The sequence below is a fragment of the Dermacentor albipictus genome, unplaced genomic scaffold, assembly GCF_038994185.2.
Source record: "Dermacentor albipictus isolate Rhodes 1998 colony unplaced genomic scaffold, USDA_Dalb.pri_finalv2 scaffold_17, whole genome shotgun sequence".
Lineage (NCBI taxonomy): Eukaryota > Metazoa > Arthropoda > Arachnida > Ixodida > Ixodidae > Dermacentor > Dermacentor albipictus.
The window spans coordinates 3,943,782-3,966,886 of NW_027225571.1; the positions used below are offsets into that span (position 1 = coordinate 3,943,782).

Sequence of the window (23,105 nt, forward strand, 5' to 3'; positions counted from 1 at the left end):
TAGCGGAGGAATTATTTATTCGCGCAGAGCAAGCGATAAATTAGTCGAAACTGAAGTAAACTGGAATAAAACATTTACATTATGCCCTAAATATCGGTCTTGACAGCATCATGCGAATCGCGTTTCCGCGTAGCCGTGGCTACCCTCCGCAGAGACCGTCGGAGGAATCCTGTCGGTCGTTGCTTCTCAGGCCCCTTGAGTGGAGCCTGTGATTCCTCTTCATGACTGAGAAGAAAAGGACAATTAGCATGGCATTAATAAAGAAAGTGCATGCCTGAGAAGTCGTAACACAAAAAAGACGATTACTTAAAGCGACCGAACCAGTGACAGCGCGGCTTGCGCCGCTGCTGGAGGTTACGAACACGCCAAAGGCATGAGCGCTGGGGCCATTCCCACCATTGCGTCGTTTGGCAGGCAGTCAAGGCGAAAGCCTTTCTAGGCTCAAGGTGAAGCTTGTGTCATCACGCCATATGAAGCCAGATTGAAGAATGAAAAATGGTTGATAGCGACAGTGAATGATAACGATATAGTAGAGATTGGTAAAGGGTAATGATAACTAGTAATGACTCATAATTACTACTAATTACTTGTGATGACTACTAATGACCCCGAAATGATCAGAATTGATTACAAATGACTGGAACTGCTTAGTAGTGAGCAGTAATCAGTAAAATAAGAGAAAGATAAGAGGCAAAGAGAGAGTCCAATGATAAGAGGAGGAAGAGTCGGCTTTCGTCGTTCACTTCTTTCGAGAGATCTTAAGAGACCCTGTATTTTTTCAGCTGCATTCCTATGATGGTGGGCACTCATCACTGCAGATCAATTTAGTTGAGTGGCCACCGAATCACTTCGAAGACGGGAAAAGAGATCTCGTTGGAGGCCTGCACTGTACGTGTGATGTGCGGCATGAGCAGCGACGTCTCAAAATATTTGTTTCCCTCGGTGACTGCGGATACTGATACATGCGATACCAAATGTTCCTACTCTGTATTATGGTAGAAACTCGATGCACAGAGAAGGAAGCTGTTCATTTTATAGTTTAAAAAAAAAGGTCGAAAGGCAGCAGGGCAAGCACGGAGACGGAAAAAAGCCTCCAACCAAAAAACGCCTTCAGAAATTGTACCCAGCCGCCTACAATGTACAAGACATTACAATCAGCCATCTGTTCTAGTATATGAGCCGGTATACTCGAAGTGACGCACACGACTTGCACCAAAAATTGCAAGGCGAAATTCAATAATTAAAAGAATTCACCAATTAAAGAATTATGGGGTTTTACGTACCAAAACCACTTTCTCATTATGAGGCACGCCGTAGTGGAGGACTCCAGAAATTTTGACCACCTGGGGTTCTGTAACGTGCGCCTAAACCTAAGTACCACTGGTGTTTTCGCATTTCGCCCCCATCGAAATGCGGCCGCCGTGGCCGGGATTCGATCCCGCGACCCCGTGCTCAGCAGCCCAACACCATAGCCACTGAGCAACCACGGCGGGTAATTCACTAATTAACTTAATTTATGACCCACATTGAAATTTAAAAATTTTAGCAGTGGACTTCGCAAGGCGGATCCACTTGGAGCGAATTCTGAGGATGACACCAGTTTCGTAATAGAAATTCCCGAACTTTGCGGAGAATGCATTGGCGTTCCAGTTACTTGTGTGCTTCAGTGCATAAAACGACGTTTCGTTAACAAATAAACTGGAACGCCAATGCATTTCTCCGCAAAGTTCGGCAATTTATGTCTCGAAACTGGTGTCATCATGAAAATTCGCTCCATGTGGATCCACCTTGCGAACTCCACGGCTAGAATTTGTAAATTGCAATATGGGCCATAATGGAACCAATTAAAACCTTCGTGAATTTTCAATAATTAGTCGATTTAGTAACTCAATTTCCTGTGCAAGTATTGTCCGCCGCTTCGAGTAAACCACCTCATGAACTAGAAATGCGATATCTGCCATAGGCAACTTTTAAAGATTCTTTAGTGTTGGCTGAAACACCCATTATACGAGAGATTACACTAAGCCGTCCATAATATGCAAGTAATTGCATTAGAATAACAACTTCACATACTAAATGCAAATGAAGGCATGTTCCACATGAAAATTGGCAAGGCATCTTGGCAGTGCTTATATGACACCTTGCATTACAAAGAATGAAGCAGCCAATGAAGGTGCAACATCCTTAAGTTGCATTGGCGTGGCACACTATACATGCGCTGGTTCAAGGTTTTGTTGCCACGGGTGGTGTGCTTCGTTATTGCACCCACCATGTCTTGATCACGCATATGAATGAATGGATGGATGGATGTTATGAGCGTCCCGTTTGGAACGGGGTGGTGTGTCGCGCCACCAAGCTCTTGTTATTATACTGCCTAATGTCGTACCCAAGTTAAACAATCAAAAAAATAATAAATAAACACTCTGAACTCCCACACCCAAATTTTCTGATCCCTTATTGCTAACTGTGCTTTTGTACGTCTCCGTTTTTGTCGTTTCCCGACTTTTCGTCCAACAATCCTCCAATCAACTCTTACTAATGCCTATTGCGGACACGTTTACTTTTCCACTGCTCCCGCTGAACCCAAGGGCTTCAAGGAGGCCAGTGGTGCCCAAATCAACTGCTCGGTAGACGTCTTCACATTCTAATAAAACATGATCCATAGTTTCCCTAGCTTTACCGCAGCAAGCACATGCTTCTTCTTCCTTCTTCTATCTCGCTTTATAGGTGCGTGTTCTAAGGCATCCTAATCTCGCTTAGAAAAGTAATGAGCTTCCCTTTGAGTTATAAATTGTTTCTTTCCTGATTTCGTTTTTTTTTCCTCTTAAGTAGTTACTGATGGCAGGTTTCCTTTCCATTGCTGCCACCCACGAGATTATTTCAGCTTCTGACTTTCCGCTTGACCATCTTTGTTGCTGTGTTGCCCACCCTACAGGCCACATACTTGCTGGTAAGCTTCCTAGTTGCTTTACTCCACGGTGAATCAATGTTTTTCCTTTACAGACACCTGAACACTCTCCCAGCCCATTTACTTTCTTCCATATTCCTCAAGCGTTCTTCAAACAATTTTACTGCCAGCTTCCCTCACTTCAATACTAGTCCCGCCCATATCACCCTGCTCAGCTTCATTTGTAGTCTTCCCATGAGCGCCCAATGCGAGGCGAGCCACTGACCTTTGGTTCCCATCGAGTCCCGATTGTACCCCTGATTTAAAGCAAACAACCGCATTTCCAAAAGTAAGTCCTGCAACCATTACACCTTTCCACATACCTCAGAGGACCTCGTACCTATCGTATCCCCATAGCGCTCTGTGCTTCATTATGGCTGTACTTCTCTTCCCCTTCACTGTTATTGTTTTTTCCTGCGTTTCCATATATCTATTGCCCTTGTTTATCCATATACCAAAGTATTTATATTCTGTTACCCGAGGTATTTCATGGCCCTGTATCTCCACTGTCTGTTCACCGTTTTCATTGAAGACCATAACACCTGATTTTCTAACACTAAATTTAAAACCTAAATTGGTGCCTTCCTGTCCACAGATATTAGCCACACGTTGCAAATCACTTTGCTTGTTAGCTAGCAACACAATGTCATCCGCATAAAATAAACCTGGGAGCCGCTGCTCTATTACTGTACCCACCTGTTTGTATGCCTACTGCACCCGCCTGTTTGTTGATAAACGTAAGATTGACGTCCCCTACAAATAGGAGAAGTCCCCAACTTCTGATTAGCGGCAGCTTCCGCATCCTACTGGAATTATCTTAGGCAGAATTACTTAACTCTTGTCGCGCTGGGATGTAAGATCCCAGCGCGTCAAAAGTAGATGGATTCAAAAACTAAGCCTTGAGTGCCTGAAACCGAAAACACTTCTACGGTGGGTAATCCGCGAGATCCATGAATGACGTACTCTTTAAGGCGACAACTGCACGGTTCGAAAGTATTAAGTCTTACACTGCTCGGGAGGTTTAGAGGCAGAATGCTTTTATTCGCTGATCTCACTTATACGAGAAGGAAAGGCAGTTGACGTCTGATCCGGTTGCAGTGCCAGACACACAGTTCGGCGCTTAAAAGGTGTATAGAATTGTCTGCTGTGAAGGGAATGAAATGTAATGGAAGTACCAATGAGGCTATTCAACTAAGAAATGACGGTTCTGTACATACACAATGCGTAAGAAAAGGAGGCTGTCAACAGAGAGGCAAGTGCCCCACATAAGATGCCGTAAGTAGGACTGCACGATCAGCTTTTTATTTCTCCGCACTTTTGGGTAGAAAAGAAACCCATGCGTATACCTCTGCGACATTCGGCGGAATTCCAATGGATTCCTGTTGGTTTACAAGGCCACTCGGAACAGTTCAACCAGCAATACCCAACACTGACGGAAGCGCCTGCCAGTGCAAATGAGAGCTGCGAAACACTGCAATTTCGACAATGTACATGAAGCTATGAAGCGCACTAGTGCGCATTTTCGGTGTTCTCGTGGATACTTTACACCACATAAAGCAACGGGGTACGATAAATTACCAGAGATTACCAAAGAAAGTCCGGGAGTTTAACCATAGGGATTTCTGGTTCGCTAGCTGGCACGGTAGGAAAGGGTAGCAGGGATAAAAATAAAGAAAAAAATATGCGAGCTCAACTGCACTCAACCACACCACCGAACAAGGGCTGGAGGTGTTGGCGACACCCGCGAGGAAGGAGGCGAACTCACCACTGCTGTCGTCTTTCGAAGGATCTTAGTGTTTCTGATGAAAAACGTTCTCCGGGAGTCGCTGCCAGCCTTGCTTTTTCTTGAAACGTGTTGCCGAAACAACATGACTCCGGGGCGGTGAACCACTGTCCCACTCCTCGGAAAGTGTGAAGCGTTCGTTCGGGTCGCACTTCTGCTGGTACGGGGGCTGCGACGAATTACGGCAAGAAAATGTTGCCGTTAGCTGAAAACACGAAATATTGGGAGGAATCAAACAGGAAAGTAAAACCTAGAGGGGCTCGACGTGTAACTAAATGACACAGCTAACCTAATTATGGCTCTGTAGTGCACGTTTCAGCGTTATGCCATCCTTGTGAGCACATTCCGATAACCTTGTAGGTCCCAGAAAACTGAGTAAAAGTATTTGTAAAAAATGACTCGTCATCTGCAATAGGCATGAAGAAGCAGCGGGTAAGACGGACTCGCCGTTTGTGCGCATGGGCATTTTTGCAACTAGCATGTGTGTACTATCCTAAATACAATGAAAGGAGCGGCACTAACTAAAACAAGGTAACTATCAATAAACGCTGGTATTCTGCAACAAATCAAGAAGCGTTTGCAGCATCGCTCACGACGATGTGAAAGACATTCACAATTTTAGAGCGCAGCTCTTTAGGCGCCCGTTCCTGCGGCGAGCGTCGGCGTCCTACTTACTAACCGAGCGAACGAGCACAGCGCGAGACGGAAGACGGAAACTGAAAAGAGCGCGAGGAGGAGAGCGTGAGGAGGAAAGCGCAGGAGGAGGGTGCAGCGGAAGCATGAAGCGGAGGGGATGATGAAAGCGTGAGAAGAAAATCGTAGTGGAGCGCATGGCGGGCTTTGCGGCGACGACGGCTACGAGATGACGCCAGAGTAGCCCGCGCCGTCTGCATGGATCCGTACACAGGAACGTAGAGGCGAGCATGGAGGTGGATAAGGCACGTAATGCTAAATGGAAATTAACGGAAGATATAGACTTCACTGCACAACTCGCGAACAGCCTCGAACAAAGAGTCGAAGCAGTAGAACAAACAATGACGAGCCTAGCGAAAAGCATAGAAGAAACATTCAACACAATACAGCGTTTAATGCAAGAAACACTCAAAGCCTTCCATGACATGCTTAAAACCGAAATCATCAGCACACTACCCACCTTATGCAGCAACACAGAAACTCCGCAATCCTCGCTCCCACCATTGAACATGGCTACGAGTCACGCAGGATAACCTCACGACGGGCACAGCATCCGCACAGATGCGCCCGACGCCAGGGCCATGGCATTCCGCAGAGGGAATGGCAGAACAAGTTCGGATATTACAGTGGAACTGCAGGTCGTTTGCCAAAAAGAGGGAGGCGCTGCAGTTTGCAATGGCGGACCTCGACCCCAAGGTCGATGTCATCGCGCTACAGGAAACAGAATCCGCAATCAAAATAACGGGATATACCTGCTTTAATGCGCTCTCGACAAGCAAGAAACCGACTGCCAGAATAGCCATTTCTGTGCATGGAAACATCACCGCAATGCAAATCGACTTAAAAATCGAAAATCTGCCTACATCTTGGTGCAGCTAATGCCCAAGAACAGAAAGCATAAATGCCACTGTATACTTAACATATATAGCCCACCAAAGTGCTATACAATCACCTTCCCCGCAATCATGAGAAAAGCGAGGAAAGAGGCAGCACAAGTCCAGCTCATCGTCCTGGGAGACAAATGTAAGCCATACCATGTGGGGCTACCCGCGAAATACTAAGAAGGGAATGTCGATACCAAATGGAGCCAACAGCCACGATTTGACCCTGCTCATAGATCCCAAGCAGCCGACATGTATTGACAACAGCGTGCCACGAAATACCATTCCCGATCTGATCTTCGTCCGGCAAGGGGAGGGAGCGACGTGTCCAATACAGGCCTCAATTTGGGCAGTGATCATTATGTCCTCAAAATAGAATACCTGCCGTGGGGTATAATAAAAAGAACAAACTGCTCGTCAAACATACCAAGTGGGACCAGATTGAAACGCAACCGTCAGGCAGCAACGAAGATTAAAGACCTAAACGAAGCGGATGGCGCAGCTCCTCCAGGATGCGAAATAAGAAACGATCGAGGCGCCCACCATGGAAGATGGCCCCAGGCCCGACTCTAAGCTGATCAGCCTCTGGGGAAAGCAGCAGACTATCCATGCAGAATGGATGAAGCACAAACGTAACCGCACGCTTAAACTAGCACTGGCCCAGGCTGAGGCGGAAGTACAGGAGTATTCACGCGAGCTAAATTCGGCTCAATGCATGCAGCTGTGCAACAGGCTAAATGGCCAGCTCGGCTCGTAGAACCCCTGGTTCTTGATTAGACATTTGCTCGATCCAGATAGCAGCAGAGGGGCAACGGCAAAAAGGTCAATCGGCTCCTTCGTGCGCATCCGGCGTCAGAGCAAGAGATCATACAGGAGCTAAACAGCCGCTATTTTAATACAGAAAGAAATGAGCTGGCGTACGCAGAGTACACTGTCGAAACGAATGGCAGCATAGATGTCGACATAACCGAGGCTGAGGTGAGAGCTGTGCTCGCCGATTTAAAAACCACCTCGGCGGCGGAGCCGGACGGCATAACGAAGAAAATGCTGTGCAACCTCACTGACCGGACAATTAGAAGCCTAACCGGCTTCTTCAATCAGGTGTGGCGCATCGGGGAACTACCACAGCCATGGAAGGAGGCTGCCGCACTCTTTATTCCAAAACATGGAAAAACGCTGCAACTGGAGAATCTCCGCCCTGTCTCACTTACGTCATGTCTGGGCAAAGCACTAGAGCACGTGGTATTAACACGCCTCGCCGTCCATGCAAGACATGTAAATGCTCAAAAGGGACGTTGTGGATGCCGGAATCCCGGGGGCAGTGCGCACGATTCTAGGGCTCGGTGTGCACAAAGCGTTCGATAACGTCAGACACGAGGCCATACTCAGAAACCTATCGGACATGAATGCCGGGGCACGGGCGCAAGGATACATTACTGCCTTTCTTCGCGAGCGGACAGCCACCTTCAACATCGGAGATATCAACAGCCCTCAGATCAATCTCGGCGCTAGGGATACACCCCAGGGTGCAGTACTATCTCCTTTGCTTTTCAACTGTGCAATGAGGAACCTACCCAAAGAACTTAACAAGATCGCGCTCATCCGCCATGCAATCTATGCGGACGATGTTACCGTTTGGACGAGGCAAGGCAATGCCGCAACCGTCAAACAGGCATTGCAAACAGCAGCCGACACGGTACAAACCTACGTGGCCGGCAACAGCCTCAAATGCTCTTCTACCAAGTCAGAACTGTTTATTGCCGGCAAAACAACGCAGGCAATCAAAACTATACTGCAAATCGTAATCAGTAGAGAAGTAGTACCCCAGGTCACCACCATCAGAGTACTGGGGCTCTTCCTAGAGGAAAAGAACTCGTGCAAAGAAACTATGAAGAGACTGGCGAGCACCTCTCGCCAGATAATCGGGCTGCTGCGACGTATTAGTGGCCGCAAGTTAGGACTCCAAGAGAAAGATGCATGCAGGCTAATCCAGGCGTACTTGGTCTGCAGGATAGCATACACATGACCTTTCCTTCAACTACAAAATATCGGCCTTGCAAAGAACGACACTTCACTGCGTTCAGCCTAGAGAGTAGCCACCGGACTTCCTACATGGGCAAGCAACTAAAGACTGATGCAGTTAGGACTCCATAAGACCACCCCGGAAATCGTGAAAGAGCAGAGAGTGGCGCGGAGGCTGTCATGCACACTGTAGCAAGGGCATGAGATCCTACAACTCCAGAATCTCCCCCTCCCTTCCACTCGTACATACAGGAACCACCAAGAGAGTGAAAATTCCGAGAGACGTTAGGAACAAACTGGTCATTCCACCACTCCCGAAGAACATGGGAAAACACACCAATGGAGGCCGACAAGCACGCGCGGAGTCCCTTAAGAAGACTAGTAGACAAACTGGTCACATATGTGGACGCCTCGCCTGTGGGGAACGGCTCATATTCGATGGCGGCTGTGGACAGAACAGGGCGGATCCTCCGAACCGAGGAAATCGCAGCGAGGTCTATCCTATAAGCGGAAGAGGCCGCCATTGCTAGTGCAACCGCAGTTGCAGCGACGCTCTTCATTGTATCGGACTCAATGTCAGTGATTAAAAGCTTCAGATCAGGCCAAGTAAGGCAAACCTCGGCTGAAAAACTACAGAAGCCGGAAGTAAGCATCAGGCTTCTCTGGGTCCCTAGCCACGAGGGAAACCCCGGCACCGAAGTAAACAGAGACTAGAAGCAGACAGGACGAGCGCTAACGCTCAAACAAATCTTTTATTGAAACTATCAACATATATATATATATATATATATATATATATATATATATATATACCAGAAAAAAAGCAGTTCTGGGTCCGGGTAAATATTCACAGTGAAGTAGACGCGCGTATATATATATATATATATATATATATATACATATATATATATATATATATATATATATATATATATATATATATATATATATATATAGTTAGATTGGCTTGCAATGCTGTCCGGGAGCGAATTTCATATTCTGATAGCACGAGGAAGAGCAGAGTAACGGAATGCCTTTGTAGACCCGAAAAGGCGGGCATAGCTGAAATGATTATGAAGCCTATGTGACGTGGAGTAGGGTCGTTTCAAGCATGCGGGTGTTCGAGTGGAGTGAAGGAATTTGTGGAACAGTGTTAAAAGGGCAATGTCTCGGCGAGTGCTCAAGGATTGTAATGAAAGCTTAAGTTTTATTTGTGTAACACTAGACTGGTAGCTGTAATCGTTTATGATGAAGCGGCTTGCTCTATTCTAGATCCGTTCTAGCGTTTCAATTAGGTATTTCTGGTGAGGGGACCAAATGGGAGATGCATACTCGAAACACTGAAAACAATCTGTGTGATTTATTCCTTGTTATTATATTATGTTTTTTATGTTTCTTCTTTTCCCTAGTGAATTGTGATCTAAATAATTCTTTTCTCATCTCAGTTGTACTTTGGTTGTAGGTTGTAAACAGATACGGTTTATAGACGTCTTGTATTCAATGTATTTTCTATGTACTGCCCCCCTTACTCAATGCCTCACTTTGAGGCCTGTAAGGTATTTTAAATAACTAAATAACTATATATATATATAATTGCAGGCCACATACTTGCTGGTAAGCTTCCTAGTTGCTTTCCTCCACTGTGAATCAATGTTTTTTTTTTCTTTAGAGACACCTGAACACTCTCCCAGCCCATTTACTTTCTTCCATATTCCTCATCTGTTCTTCAAACACAATTTTACTGCCAGCTTCCCTCACTTCAATACTAGTCCAGTCCATATCACCCTGCTCAGCTTCATTTGTAGTCTTCCCATGAGCGCCCAATGCGAGGCGACCCACTGACCTTTGGTTCCCATCGAGCCCCGATTGTACCCCTGATTTAAAGCAAACAACCGCATTTCCAAAAGTAAGTCCTGCAACCATTACACCTTTCCACATACCTCGGAGGACCTCGTACCTATCATATCCCCATAGCGCTCTGTGCTTCATTATGGCTGTACTTCTCTTCCCCTTCACTGTTATTGTTTTTTCCTGCGTTTCCATACATCTATTGCCCTCCCCCCCATGACCTGGCTTCCCCTTCCCTTCCCCGATTATTATATAAACTTGTTTCCTTCTCCTCCATGGAAACAAAGCAGACGACGCGCAGGTCAGGCTGCGGCAGCTACTCTGAATCGCACCTGCCATTGCTAAGTCATGCTTACACAATATACAACAAAGTTTTTCATACGAGATAGATAGGTTCGAGAAGGCTGGTTATCCTGTGCATTTGTTATCACTAACCTGCGAAAAGCTTTTGAAATGGGTAAAAAGCCCCGCTAAGAAGCATAAACAGAAAAAGGAAAAAAAAAACGTTTGCTGTGGTGCCCTAGGTACATACATAGGTTGCACCATGCTTTAAGGGATGTAGCCAATATCAGATATGACGTCAATGCAGTTGTCTCGGTCGCCCGCATATTTTCTATCATGTGCCCAATGATAAACCGGAAATTTGAACAGGGTGGCAAAAAAAAAATGATTGTGGCGTTAGACACGTGTCCCTTTTTGTGCCTTGTAACACTGGTACAGTTTATCAGATTCCACTTTAGTGCCGGAAAACTTACATTGGACAGAGCAGCAAGTGTATTAAAATTAGACTAATAGAACACAAAAAATCACTTAACAACCCTAATGCTTCACATCTAGCGTCGCATTGTTCCAATTGCGGTTGTAAACCTTTGTTTGAAGACACACAGATTCCTCCAAGGCACAAATGCCAAACCACACGGGAAATAAACGAGGCATTTCAAATTAAAAGACTAGGAGAGACTTGCGTTAGCCAGGCATCACTGCCTGTTAGAATGCGAATTTTAGTATCTTAACACGTGTGTTAATCTGAAGTAGTGTCTTTTTGTTGCTCGCTTTTTGGCTTCCTACTTCTTGATATGTTTAACTGATGTCTTCAGATCTTGTCATGTTCAAATGCCGCGGTATTTGCAATCATATCTATATACATACATAAATACATACATACATAAAGATACATACATACATCTAGATACATACATACAATTCCCTTGAGAGTTAGCGCTCGTCCTGTCTGCTGCTAGTGTCGGTCTGTGTCACTTCACGCTACAATTCAAATCATGCCTCCGAAATTCACTACTTGCCATAAGTGACGTGAAAAGGTCCCGTAATAGGGAGAGGGACCGCGATACAAACGTATTCTCGAACTACGGTGGAGCTTTGGTACGGTTTGTGTGCACAAATCAGGCAAGAAACGCTGTTCACCCTTTCCTTTGTTAAAGTAGTTTTAAAGCTAAGCTTTTTAAAGTGAAGCTGCGTTTGTGCCAGCTGATGCCTCGCTGAGAATACAGCAACTTCAACCACCCACTATAGATGGATGTTGGCATGTGCAAATGGGCATGGGAGCATTCTTGGAAAATTCCGCAGAATATACGTGATACCGGGTAAACAGGTGCCCGAATACACAAGCACAACAAGACGCCAGAAATGAAGTCGGCAACAAAAGCACCGTAGTGCAGAGAAAAGGAAAGGTTAAGTGAACGAAATGAGACCACAACATGCATTGAGTAATTAACGGTGAACTGCATAGAAGTAATGGCATTTCAGTAAACATACAATATCCGTTCGCAAATTGATTGATTTGAACATACTCGCGGGATCCTGCATATTTTTCTTATAATTTATACAAACTTGTTTTTTTCGACCAGGTAGCCTCACTGAGCGTATTCGCAATGTCGAAGGAAGAGCGACATCGATGGGAAAGGAAAAAGGTCAAGGCGCGAGAGCTACTGCACAATTCAGAGACCAAAAGCCGCGATAATTGCGTAGAGAAGGAGTCGACTTGAATTAGCGGCCTGCAGGTGCATACCGCGGTGAGCTCTTAGTTGGGATACATTTGATGCAAAGACTCGCCTCGTAGGTGGCTGTCCCACGAAAAGTTGGTGGTAGCGGCTTCCGCAGCGAGTACAGCGGCGGTGGGGGCGTGGCAAGCCCAACGCCCGAGAACGTCATGTGGCAGTGCAATGAGCCGGACGATAGAGACCGACTGCGGGTTGAATGCTTGACTTGTACTTCTTCCCAGGGCAGAGCCGTGGGTACCCTGCAGAGCTGTTCGCGCTGTGAAGGTGCAAAAACATCAAAGCGGCCACTCTGCTTGCGACTTTGAGCTATAAGAACAAACCGACACATCGTAGTTGCCATGTATTATCGTAGATACCGATGCTGATTTTCATAAGATACGCATGAAGTTACAAAAACAAAAGAAAACCTATTTATTCCGATATATAAAACGTGTATCAGATTTTGTTTTGCTTATATTTCAAAATTTGTACTCGAAAACCCATAGTTTCCTCACATTTCTAGTGCCCCAACCATTACAGAAATGAATTTCAGCAACAGGAAGGAAGTACTTTCCACATGTCCAGATTTAGCAATACTGGAAGCGATTACGAAAACTTAGGAAAACATCCTTGAGTTCTCGCGATACAATCGATCGCTAGAGTCTTTCAGTTCCTTGGTATAGTGTTGTTGGCATTCGATCACGCTGAGCTAGCTTGGCAGAGGGTTATTTACCTCCTTCAGAACCTCTACCCCCACCCCCTCTTCTGAGATGGGTGGAGCTACAGAATGGAATCTCTGGCTTATCAGTCGCTTATATAGGCAGCTAATAATTAAAAGATAACTGAAGTTAGAGCTCATGGTATCGAGCTTGCAGCACGCACACTAATTCCACCATCAAAGTGAAACGAAAAAGGCAGCGAAGGGAACGCGTCTGCATCAACAAGTGTAGAATCGCGAGTAAATGATTGAAAGCCAAAGGTACTACGGACACTAAGACAAAAAAAAAACTATTGCGCAGCGTGAAAATGCAGCAGGTAGTCGAGTGCAACGAAAGTGCGAGTGTTCGGCACCAATGCGGTATTCAAGTACCCAAATGCTGGTTACACGGACGCGCCAGAAATAAACAATTACGTTGTCTGCAGACATCTGCTCGCAAGGGCACATCACTTAGTTTTGAGAACTCGTCTATTTCCCGCGGTGCTCGCAAAGAGCATCACCGTCGAAAATGGTGGTAACAACTTTATTGAGATTCTGCTCAGTTATGTTCTGGCAGGCCCGAGTCCTAGGATAGCCCCTCACGAGGAGCGACCCTTTCGGCCCAGGCAACGAGGGCTTTTTGTACTTTTTCATCCGGCATTCTGAGCAGCTCTTCCCACCTCTGTTGTGAGGGAGCTGGCAGGAGCGACCTGGGAGGGGGTAAACCCTCGCATCCCCAAAGAATGTGATTTTGAGTAGCCAATGTTTGATTTGTGCAATTTTGACATATTGGGTTCCATTGCCCGTTGGTATTATGGCTAGCCAATGTGGGCTGGGGAACGATTTAGTTTGGATTCGACGCAGGATCGAGGCTTGCGCTCGCGTGAGGCTTGCGTTTGGAGGCGGGTAGATTTGCCTTTTTGCTTGTAATAGTTTGTTATTTCGTGGTATGTCGTCGGTGCCTCATCCATGGAATCCGAGTCTGAGGGGCACATCTCCCGGTTGATTAGACCTCGGGCTACCCAGTGGGCCTCCTCATTCCCTTGAATCCCCGAATGGGCAGGGACCCATACGAGTTCAACAGTGTTTTCATTATTAAAGTCCCGTAGGACTCGCGCTGCGCAGACGCCGATGCTGCCTCTCGAAAAGTTGACTATTGCCCTTTTGGAGTCGCCTATAATAGTTTGCACGGAGGGATTCATGGTGGCCAAAGCAATGGCAGTCTCTTCCGCTTCCACGGTGGACGCTGTTTTTATGGTCGCGGCGTTGAGGATACTTCCCTCTCCGGTCACGACGCTCACTACGTAAGTTTGGTGATTTTGCTTTGCCGCATCGACATAAGTGGTGTGCTGGTTGCTTTGGTACCTTTCTTGAAGGGCCTTGGCTCTGGCAGACCGCCTCTTGTCGTGTCTCCCAGAGAGCATGTTCTTGGGTAACGGTTTTATAACCAAACGCCTTTTGACCGCACCGAGTAATGTTGTTCTTCCTGCTGAATTCATAACGGGATTCAGTCCGAGTTTACTTAGAATAACCCTGCCAGTTGCGGTGCGGGAGAGTCGTTAACGTCGGGCTGTTTTAGGGACCTCCACGAGTTCGTCTAGGGTATTGTATATACCTAGCTCAAGTGATCGTTCAGTGTTCGCATACCTCGGGAGACCAAGGGCAGCTTTATGAGCTGTGCGAATGACGCTGTTAACCTTTTCCTTGTCAGAAAGGCGTAGGTGGTAGTAAGGGAATGAATACACGACGCGACTGATCGGGAAAGCCTGCGTCAAATGGCAGATATCAGCCTCCTTCATACCGCGGTGTGGTGTGGCTACTCGTCTGATTAGGCCACATATTTGGCGGGCTGTCGTCCGTAATCGGACAATCGCCTCAGAATTATGGGTGTTATGTTGAATTAACATGCCAAGGACTCTTATAGTCAGTACGGGCGGAACTGGGCCGTCTTCCATACCGACTCGTATAGGGGAGGTGGCGTCCCTTTCGGTGGGGTGTTTGGTTGATTTATCACGGATGAGGAGAAGCTCCGATTTTGTCGGCGAGCACGCTAGACCATTCTGTCGCACAAAATTTTGTACGGTATCCGCGGCCGCTTGTAATGCTTCCGTGATTTCTCCATCGGAACCACTATTTGTCCAGGTGGTGATATCATCGGCATAGATGGAGTGTTTGATATGCGGGATCCTTTGCGGTAATAGAGGCAGGTTTCGCATGGTCACATTGAAAAGGAAGGGGGAGAGGACCGCACCCTGAGGGGTGCCCCTTGTACCTAATTGAAATTGTCCGCTTTTAATGTCCCCAAAATGTATTTCTGCAGTGCGATCCTTGAGAAAGCTTGTAATATAGCTATAAGTGCGCTTCCCAACATTCATTTGGGCTAGATTTGCGAGTATTGAAGCATGTGACACATTGTCGAACGCTTTACTCACGTCCAGCCCTAGAATTGTACGGGTGGCTCTTATAGGGCGCGGATGTAGGATATCTTGCTGAATTTGCCACATAATGTCTTGAGTGGACAGATTTGATCTGAAGCCTATCAACGTATGGGGCAGCAACCCATTGCTTTCAGTGTACTCGTTTAGCCTGTTAAGAATGACGTGTTCCATAACCTTCCCCAGGCAAGAGGTTAAGGAGATAGGGCGGAGATTCTCTAGCTCCAGCTTCTTGCCTGGTTTGGGTATGAAAATTACGTTTGCATGTTTTCAGCTGGTGGGTATAGTTCCCTCTTTCCAACGGATGTTGAAAAGATTGGTGATTTCAGTAACCGACTGATCGTCTAGGTTCCGTAGAATTTTATTGGTGATGCGGTCCTCGCCAGCCGCCGCTGTTGTTTTGATGTTGTTTAGGACAGCACGTACTTCAGATTCCATAATTTCGCTGTCTAGTTCCGTGTTTTCCTTTCCGGGATAAGCTACGGGTAGAGGAATATCGGTGCTTGTATTAAAGTAGCGGTTTTTTAGAGCTTCAAAAAGGGCATCATTATCTCCCGGGAAAGAGTGTATGATCCTCTGAAGGTTCTTTTGTGATGCTGTTTTAGTCTGACTGGGGTCAAGTAGGTGTTTAAGCAGGAACCAGGTGTTTTTGCACCCTAGCTGGCCATTAGGGCGGTCGCATAGCTGGTGCCAGTGTTCCTGACTGAGCTTTCGTGAGTATTTCTCGATATCCCGTTCCAGTTGCGCGATGCGACTGCGTAGGCCACGGTTGTGTTTCTGCGTGAGCCAGCGCTTCTCCAAACTCTGCTGCGCAGACCACAGGTGGACCAGTTTAGCATCTGGAGCCGGGCCGTCCTCCTCCTGGTCTACCTCCGTGGTCGAGTTAGCTGCGCCTTTGAGAAGAGTGGATATCCATTCTTCAAGGTTTGTAATGGTTGCGGGTTGACGTCTATTGCGAACATACCGAAAAGCGTCCCATCTAGTGTGCTTAATTTTCACCTTATTTCGCTCGTAGCCTCTTGAGGGTACCGTAATGTACCCCGACAATGTGATCCCGGGAAATTGACATTCAATGCAGTCAAAGTGAAATGTTGTGGGTAGAGATTAGATTGAAGAACGGCAGGTCATTATCGGTATGTTCGTTCTATCGCCCACCAGGAGGCAAAGTTAATATTCTAGGTGAGCTTACCGCCGCAGTGGAAACAGTGAGCACCGATTATCTAGTTATAGGCGGTGATTTTAATCTTCCAGAAATCAATTGGTCTCTGGCAGATCCCAGTTCCAGCGCTTGCAGCCAGTCAAGTAAAGAAATGTTGAAGATATGTCGCCTCTTCGAGCTAACACAACTAGTTCTAGAGCCCACACGAGCAAAAAATCTTTTAGATCTATTTTTCACTAACACGCCAGAGGCGGTGCGTTCTACAGTAGTGCTGCCGAGCATAAGCGACCACCAAGCTGTATTGTGTGATATGAATTTGCAGTATGTGAGAGCAGCTAACAGCGGTCCACGGCGTATCTATAGCTATCAAAAAGCACGTAGCAGTGAAATGACCCTGGCTCTAGATTCCTACTATGACGTATTTGAGACACAGGCTGAATTCATGAATATGGAAGAATTATGGGAAGTATTTAAGAACAAGTTGCTCGAGATGCGTGAAAGATATGTCCCATCATGGGTTATGACGGCGCGGCGCAGCAAATGTAAGCCGTGGTGTTCTCGACAGGTGAAATGCAAAGCTAGGCAGAGAGCTCAAGTTTACGCTGCTTATCAGAAAAAACCCTTCGTTGAAGCTTAAAGATAAACTCAAAAACAAAACTGAAGAGATGAAGGTAGCTACGCAGACAGCCAAAGATAAATACTTTAGCACGTTCCACCTGCGTATACAGAAAAGACCGAAAGAACTGTATCAATTTTTTAAAATCAACAGTAAAGATGTATTATCAATACCTGCTCTTGATAGCGACGATGCTACCATCCATAACGACATTGAAAAAGCCGAGTGCTTTATCTCGTTTTTCACTTCTGTGTATGCTACTCGTGTTGACACTCAAAACACTGTGGCGCGATCCACCCAAGTGGTGGGTGAGCCCATGGACGATATCGTGATCGACCAGCGAGGAATAGAGGCAGCTCTCAGAACATTGAATCCGTCTAAAGCAACTGGGCCTGACGCTTTGTCACCAGCACTGCTTTCTTTGTGCCCACGGGAGGTGTCCAAATATCTGTGTGTAATCTTTACTAAATCTTTACTAGAAATATCTTTACCAGATGACTGGAAACTTGCCAATGTCGTCCCTGTGCATAAAGGTGGACCGCGAAGTAGTGTTTTGAATTACCGGCCTATCTCGCTGACTAGCGTTTCATGTAAGATACTTGAATTGTGCTTTAGAGTAATATTATGAGCCACATGAACGCGCACTCTTTGCTCAGCCTCCAGCAGCATGGATTTCGCAGTGGATTTTCCAGTACAACACAGTTGCTTGAGCTGACCAATGATTTAGCAGGAGCTTTGGACAAGGGTTTTTCTGTTGATTGTTTCTAGATTTTAAGAAGGCGTTCGATGTTGTCCCTCACACTTTACTTGCAGAAAAATTAGAAATATATAATATAAACAGCACGGTTGTTAACTGGATAAAAGAATACTTAAATTTAAGAAAACAAAAAGTTGTGCTTAATGGCAAAACATCCCGTGAAGTTGATGTGTCCTCTGGAGTGCCCCAAGGATCAGTCAGTCATAGGACCACTCTTATTTCTTATCTATATAAATGATATTTGCTCCGGTATTTCTTCGCAAATCAGGCTATTTGCCGATGATTGTGTTTTGTGCAGGACTATTCATACTACCCATGACTGCAATGTTTCGCAAAATGACCTGTACAAGGTAAATGAGTGGTGCAACAAGTGGCATATGCACATTAACATGAAAAAAAAAAAACGTTCATATGCGTTTCTCGAGGAAAAGAACCCCTCATGACTTCTGTTACTCTTTCCACGGCGGCCGCATTTCGATGGGGGCGAAATGCGAAAACACCCGTGTGCTTAGATTTAGGTGCACGTTAAAGAACCCCAGGTGGTCGAAATTTCCGGAGTCCTCCACTACGGCGTGCCTCATAATCAGAAAGTGGTTTTGGCACGTAAAACCCCAAATATTATTATTATTATTATTATCTGTTACTCTTTAAATTCAACCATGATAATATCGGTTCAGGAGCACAAGCATCTCGGCGTTTATTTCACACCTGTTCTCTCTTGGAGCCGTCACATTGATCATATCACAAGTAAAGCATGCCGCATTCTAGGTTTCCTGCGCAGAAGTGCAACAAAGTGGCCACAGGAGACAAAGGTATCATTGTACAAATCAAATGTCCGATCTGTTCTGGATTATGCGTGTGCTGTGTGCGATCCGTGGACGGCACGTGAAGTCAACAGTTTAGAAAGAATTCAAAGCATAGCCGTTCGTTTTGTTTATTCAAACTACACTAGGAATTTCAGTGTTTCATGAGCAAAAGAAAGCCTGAGTTGGGAGCCACTTCAGCAACGCAGGAAATATCTCAGACTGAAACTCTTTCATAACATATTCCACTCTCGAACAGGTATAAATCCCGAGAAACATTTTTCCAAGCCTGATTACGTTTCTGAACGGCTGGACCATGAAAATAAGGTTAAAGAAATAGCCTGCAAAACTGAAGCGTTTAAAATGTCATTTTTCGCAAGAACCATAAGCCAATGGAACAAGCTACCATCCGATATCGCAATGATTCTATCAAATGATGTATTTTCAAACTGTATACGCCCATTGAAGTAAGATAGTGTTTTTGTGTGTATGTGCGAGTATGACAGCATTCCGGGTATATGTTATGTATTGCCTGCTTTATTGGTTCTTTGTTTCCTTTCCCCCCCCCCCCCCCGCTGTAATGCCTACGGGCGCTGTTGGTACTGGGATAAATAAATAAATAAATAAATGTAATGGTCGCTACCAACGTTTAGTTCGGTATTCTCCCAGATGGCATTGTCTATGTTCCTGGTGAAGGTCAAATCAGGCGAGGTGTTTTGACTCACGCTATTGCTTATGCGGGTTCGTCTTTCAGGGTAAAAAAGAAGAGTAAAACCAAGGTCTTGAGCGGTCTCCCAGAGTTTAGTGCCCTTCTTTTGACATTTTTGGTAGCCCCAGGCCGAATGGTGCGCGTTGAAATCTCCCAGCAGCACGAGTTGTGCATGCTTTGCAGCTTTATATGCTTTGCCTATTAGCGTAGCTACTGCTAAGCTTTTATCCCTAAGGGGGCTATAAACATTCAGAATGTAGAGCGTTTGGTCCGATCGTCGTTTTGGCAGGATTTCAACGAAGGTGTATGACACCGCCGTGAATTCAAGGTTTAATTGGTTGGCGGTCGGATTTCTGTTCACCATGATCGCCGTGGCCGGAGAGATATCTGGAGTGGTAATTTCGTTGTAAGCCGCAAAACCTGATAATTTTTCCGCTATCCCAGTTTCCTGAAGGACAACTATGTCAGGTTTGGTTTGGTGATTTTGAAGCGTGTATTCCAGAGACCTGCGTTTACGGCGGAAGCCCCTGCAATTCAACTGCCAGATTACGATTGGCGCTTTGGCCATCACGTTTGTTTTTGCGGTTCCATGCACGGTGAAACCGTGCTAGGTGTTTTTGTGAGCACTCCGGAAGCGCGTTGAGCCACAGAATCGCGTAGCATGTGTGGTTCTGGCATTGGTGCAGGCGGAGTTACCACCTGAGGCTGAAGGTATGGTTGCGGTTGGGATTCGGGTTGTGCCGCGGTTAATCCAATGTGGGACATAACTGCAGTCATGGCGGAGCTAAGAGCGGCCACGCTCTCTACCAGCTGTTTGTTTTGGGCGGCTTGTTGAGCAACCATACTCTCGATCACGCGTTCCAGTTTTTAAATTCGGGGGTCCGGCGCGGCGACACTCTCGACGGGTACTGCGGCGGGGCCTTCCACCTTCCGTTTAGTGCGGCGCGCACTATCTACCTCCATGTCGTTTTCTGCATCCGCTCCACGCTTAAAGGGAAGCTCAAAGGTTTTCCAGAAAAAATGAGTGAACATCTGTACAACCTCCGAATTCGAATATCGTATCGAAATTGAGCGAAAGAAAGCGCAAATATATTTTATTTCGATGGAAAGTGCAGCAGCGGACACGCCCAGCTCGCGCGTCTCGTTTCCGCCTGTGATTGGACGGGCGCCTCGTGAATTCAACTCTAGTAACCGACCACTGCCGCTACACATGAAGCGCGGTGCCAGGTAGTTTGGTGCTGTTTTTCTGAGACGGTAATAGGAAATTTAGAGAGACTGCACTTTTCTGAGGAGTTCGGCGTTACTCCCTACATGTACGAGCCGATTGCGAAGAGCCGGCCTCTTGAAGAAGCAAGCGATGCTGGTGCGAGCAGTGCTTTCGACGCGAATGAAAGCAAAGTCTTGGGATCTCCTCGTGTTGGAAATGCTCTTCGGTGAGTATGTTTTTTGCAAAGCGATCTAGTGATCTCGCCGATCTTTCGCCGATCTAGTGAGCTCGTTTCTGGTCAAACAACTGTAGTGTTGTGTTCCTGCATGCCTCCTCGTGGAACGTAAGCGGGGATGTGATCGTCGGCATTTGTGCGCTGTCCAAAGCTGTCGGCAATCTACAAAGACGGTTTAAACGCGTGAAAAGCTTCCCGGTTCATGCAGTACGTGTAGTGACCTTCATCTGTTGACTACCACGTTGACTACCACTCACGTTGACTACCACGCACGTTGACTACCACTCACGTTGACTACCACGCACGTTGACTACCATGCACGTTGACTACCACGCACGTTGACTACCACTCTACATAGACGCAGACGCACCAACAAAGGAATCCAGGGTCGATCGAAGCCGATTACGATGGCACGCACGCAGAAACAAGCGCGGTCAGGCAGGGTCGCGGACGCTGCGAAGGAACGAAACACTAGAGTTGACGTCACAACACCGCGGTTTCCGGTCTCCGCTCGCATCGTCAGCGTCAGCAGCAGCGCGCGGCATTCGACGGGGGGCGGAGCTACAGCGCAATTTCAACCGATGATTACGTCGCTCCTAATTGAAAAAAAAAAACCCGAATTTTACCTACATGGTTAATAAGGTTCCCGCATCCGTATGAGCGTCTTAGTGAATTCGACAGACTCTTCAGCTTCCCTATAACACAAGCCACGATCTCGCTCGCGTTTTTTGTGCTGGGGGTATTACTAGGAGCATGTCCGCTTTCTAATTGTCGAATTTTGTTATTAGCTGCAGCTAATTGTTGTTGGAGTAATTTCATTTGCTCTGCCAGTTCCCTTACCTACGGGTTTTTAGCCTTCGGCGAGGCTTCTCCGTTGGCGGGCCTCGATGCGGCTCCGGTCCGGCGTCGATATCGCTGTTGCATGTCCAGGGCCGTCTTCCACGTCCCGTCAGACAGCTCGGGTGGGTCAATGTCTTCGCCTTGGCTGGGCTCCATGGCTGGGCTCGGGCGAGGCAGGCAAACGCCGCACAACGCGGCCGCGGCGGAGTCGAGATGCTGGTTGCCCTTAGGCAAGCAAGCACTTCGTCTTCTTTTCCCCCGTCAAAAATGTTTTCAAGACATCCTCAAGAATGAAACTTCTTCATGAAGAACGGTCATACTAATAAAGCGCCCATTTGTGGCTACGTGGATGCAAAAAAAAGAAAGAAATCGAAAGTAATTAGTTTTACACTCGGCGAGAACTTTCCATAGCAGCTGTTCAAACTGTTACTCGAAGTAGCTCATGAAAGGCACACGGAGCCACTATAGACCACCTTGATATCAAATAGAATGCGCGAAAATGTATACTAAAACATTTTCACAAACGGACTGCCTGCATGGGCCAGCGTTAACATACCCGGCAGACATGTTGTCCTTTGAATGAGACTTCACGGATAAGTGTATACCATCCGTAAAGGTCTCATAATTGAACCAGGCTGAAGGTGAAACTACAACCATTGCGCATAGCGGTCTATGCTATAGATAGCGATGACCAGCGATTATAAATGCAGTTATTAATGTAATTATAAATGGTGATCGATGCTAGAGTACACGCTACTGATGCGCACGTACCACCCTCATCGGCTGCACATACTCCCAAAGACGCAACTTCTCAGCTCTTGCGATCGTCTTTCCCCGACGTTCTGCGAGCTTGTCGATGTGGTCGAAGGAAAAGTCGAGAAGCTCCTCCATGTGGACTTTCTCGTCTGCGGACAAGCAATGAACACAGTTGGAGTAGGAGTGATGTTTATTTTGATTACATATACCTCATATGCCTAAGAGCCATTGTGTAAGGGGGGCCAAATACAAAAGTCTATACAAAGTAGGTCAACAACAGAAGAATATGATGGCAAGTACAGCAAACCCTGTCAAGAACGCTATAGAGCAAAGAAGGGGCCATATGACAACGGCTGCCTTGTTACAGGCATAATCATGCGATTTATGATTGTACCCGAATTACGACTGTACCAGCGTGTCCAAGCTGTGGCGCATTCATCGGGGGCACGTTAAAGATGGTCAAATTATTCAGTAGTCCCCTATTACGGCGTGCCTCAATCAAAACGTGGTTTCGGCACCGAAATTTAGAACGGAATCATACCAGCGTATACCGGGCGTCACAGCTAACTTGGACCAAGCTTGTTAAAAAACGAAGGACGCCAGAGAAGTACCAACTGCATAATAGCGGTAGCTGCGTGTACTTAGCAGTATTTTTCTCATCACTAAATATTGTTTTTATTTGGCCAACTTTCATTATTGCTTTTATCTTTAACATCTCAA

The 23,105-nt window shown here is 46.4% G+C and overlaps 1 protein-coding gene across 3 annotated transcripts; it reads right to left on the reverse strand.

Moving 5' to 3' along the window:
- LOC135896202 (uncharacterized) lies at positions 1 to 22,529 on the reverse strand. Of its 3 annotated transcripts, none has more exons than XR_011509659.1 (4): positions 21,630 to 21,865; positions 12,245 to 12,448; positions 4,713 to 4,899; positions 1 to 225 (listed from the first exon to the last, which is right to left on the reverse strand). XR_011509659.1 is itself a non-coding variant. In XM_065424569.2 (4 exons), exons 1-3 carry the CDS (start codon positions 22,518 to 22,520, stop codon positions 4,738 to 4,740), a joined length of 483 nt encoding a protein of 160 aa, XP_065280641.1. In that variant the 5' UTR covers positions 22,521 to 22,529; the 3' UTR covers positions 1 to 225; positions 4,713 to 4,737. The 3 variants fall into 3 exon arrangements, 1 of the variants encoding a protein (XP_065280641.1); XR_011509660.1 differs by having other exon boundaries at positions 4,713 to 4,935; XM_065424569.2 differs by lacking the exon at positions 21,630 to 21,865 and adding an exon at positions 22,404 to 22,529.
- Between the last annotated feature and the right edge of the window lie 576 nt (positions 22,530 to 23,105).

Coding starts and splice junctions, on each gene's coding strand:
- LOC135896202 (XM_065424569.2), bottom strand. CDS start 22,520: ATGGAGGAGCTTCTCGACTTTTCCTTCGACCACATCGACAAGCTCGCA. Junction 12,449..22,403: donor AGTATGTGCAGCCGATGAGG/GTGGTACGTGCG, acceptor GCACCTTCACAG/CGCGAACAGCTCTGCAGGGT. Junction 4,900..12,244: donor GTGGGACAGCCACCTACGAG/GCGAGTCTTTGC, acceptor AATTCGTCGCAG/CCCCCGTACCAGCAGAAGTG.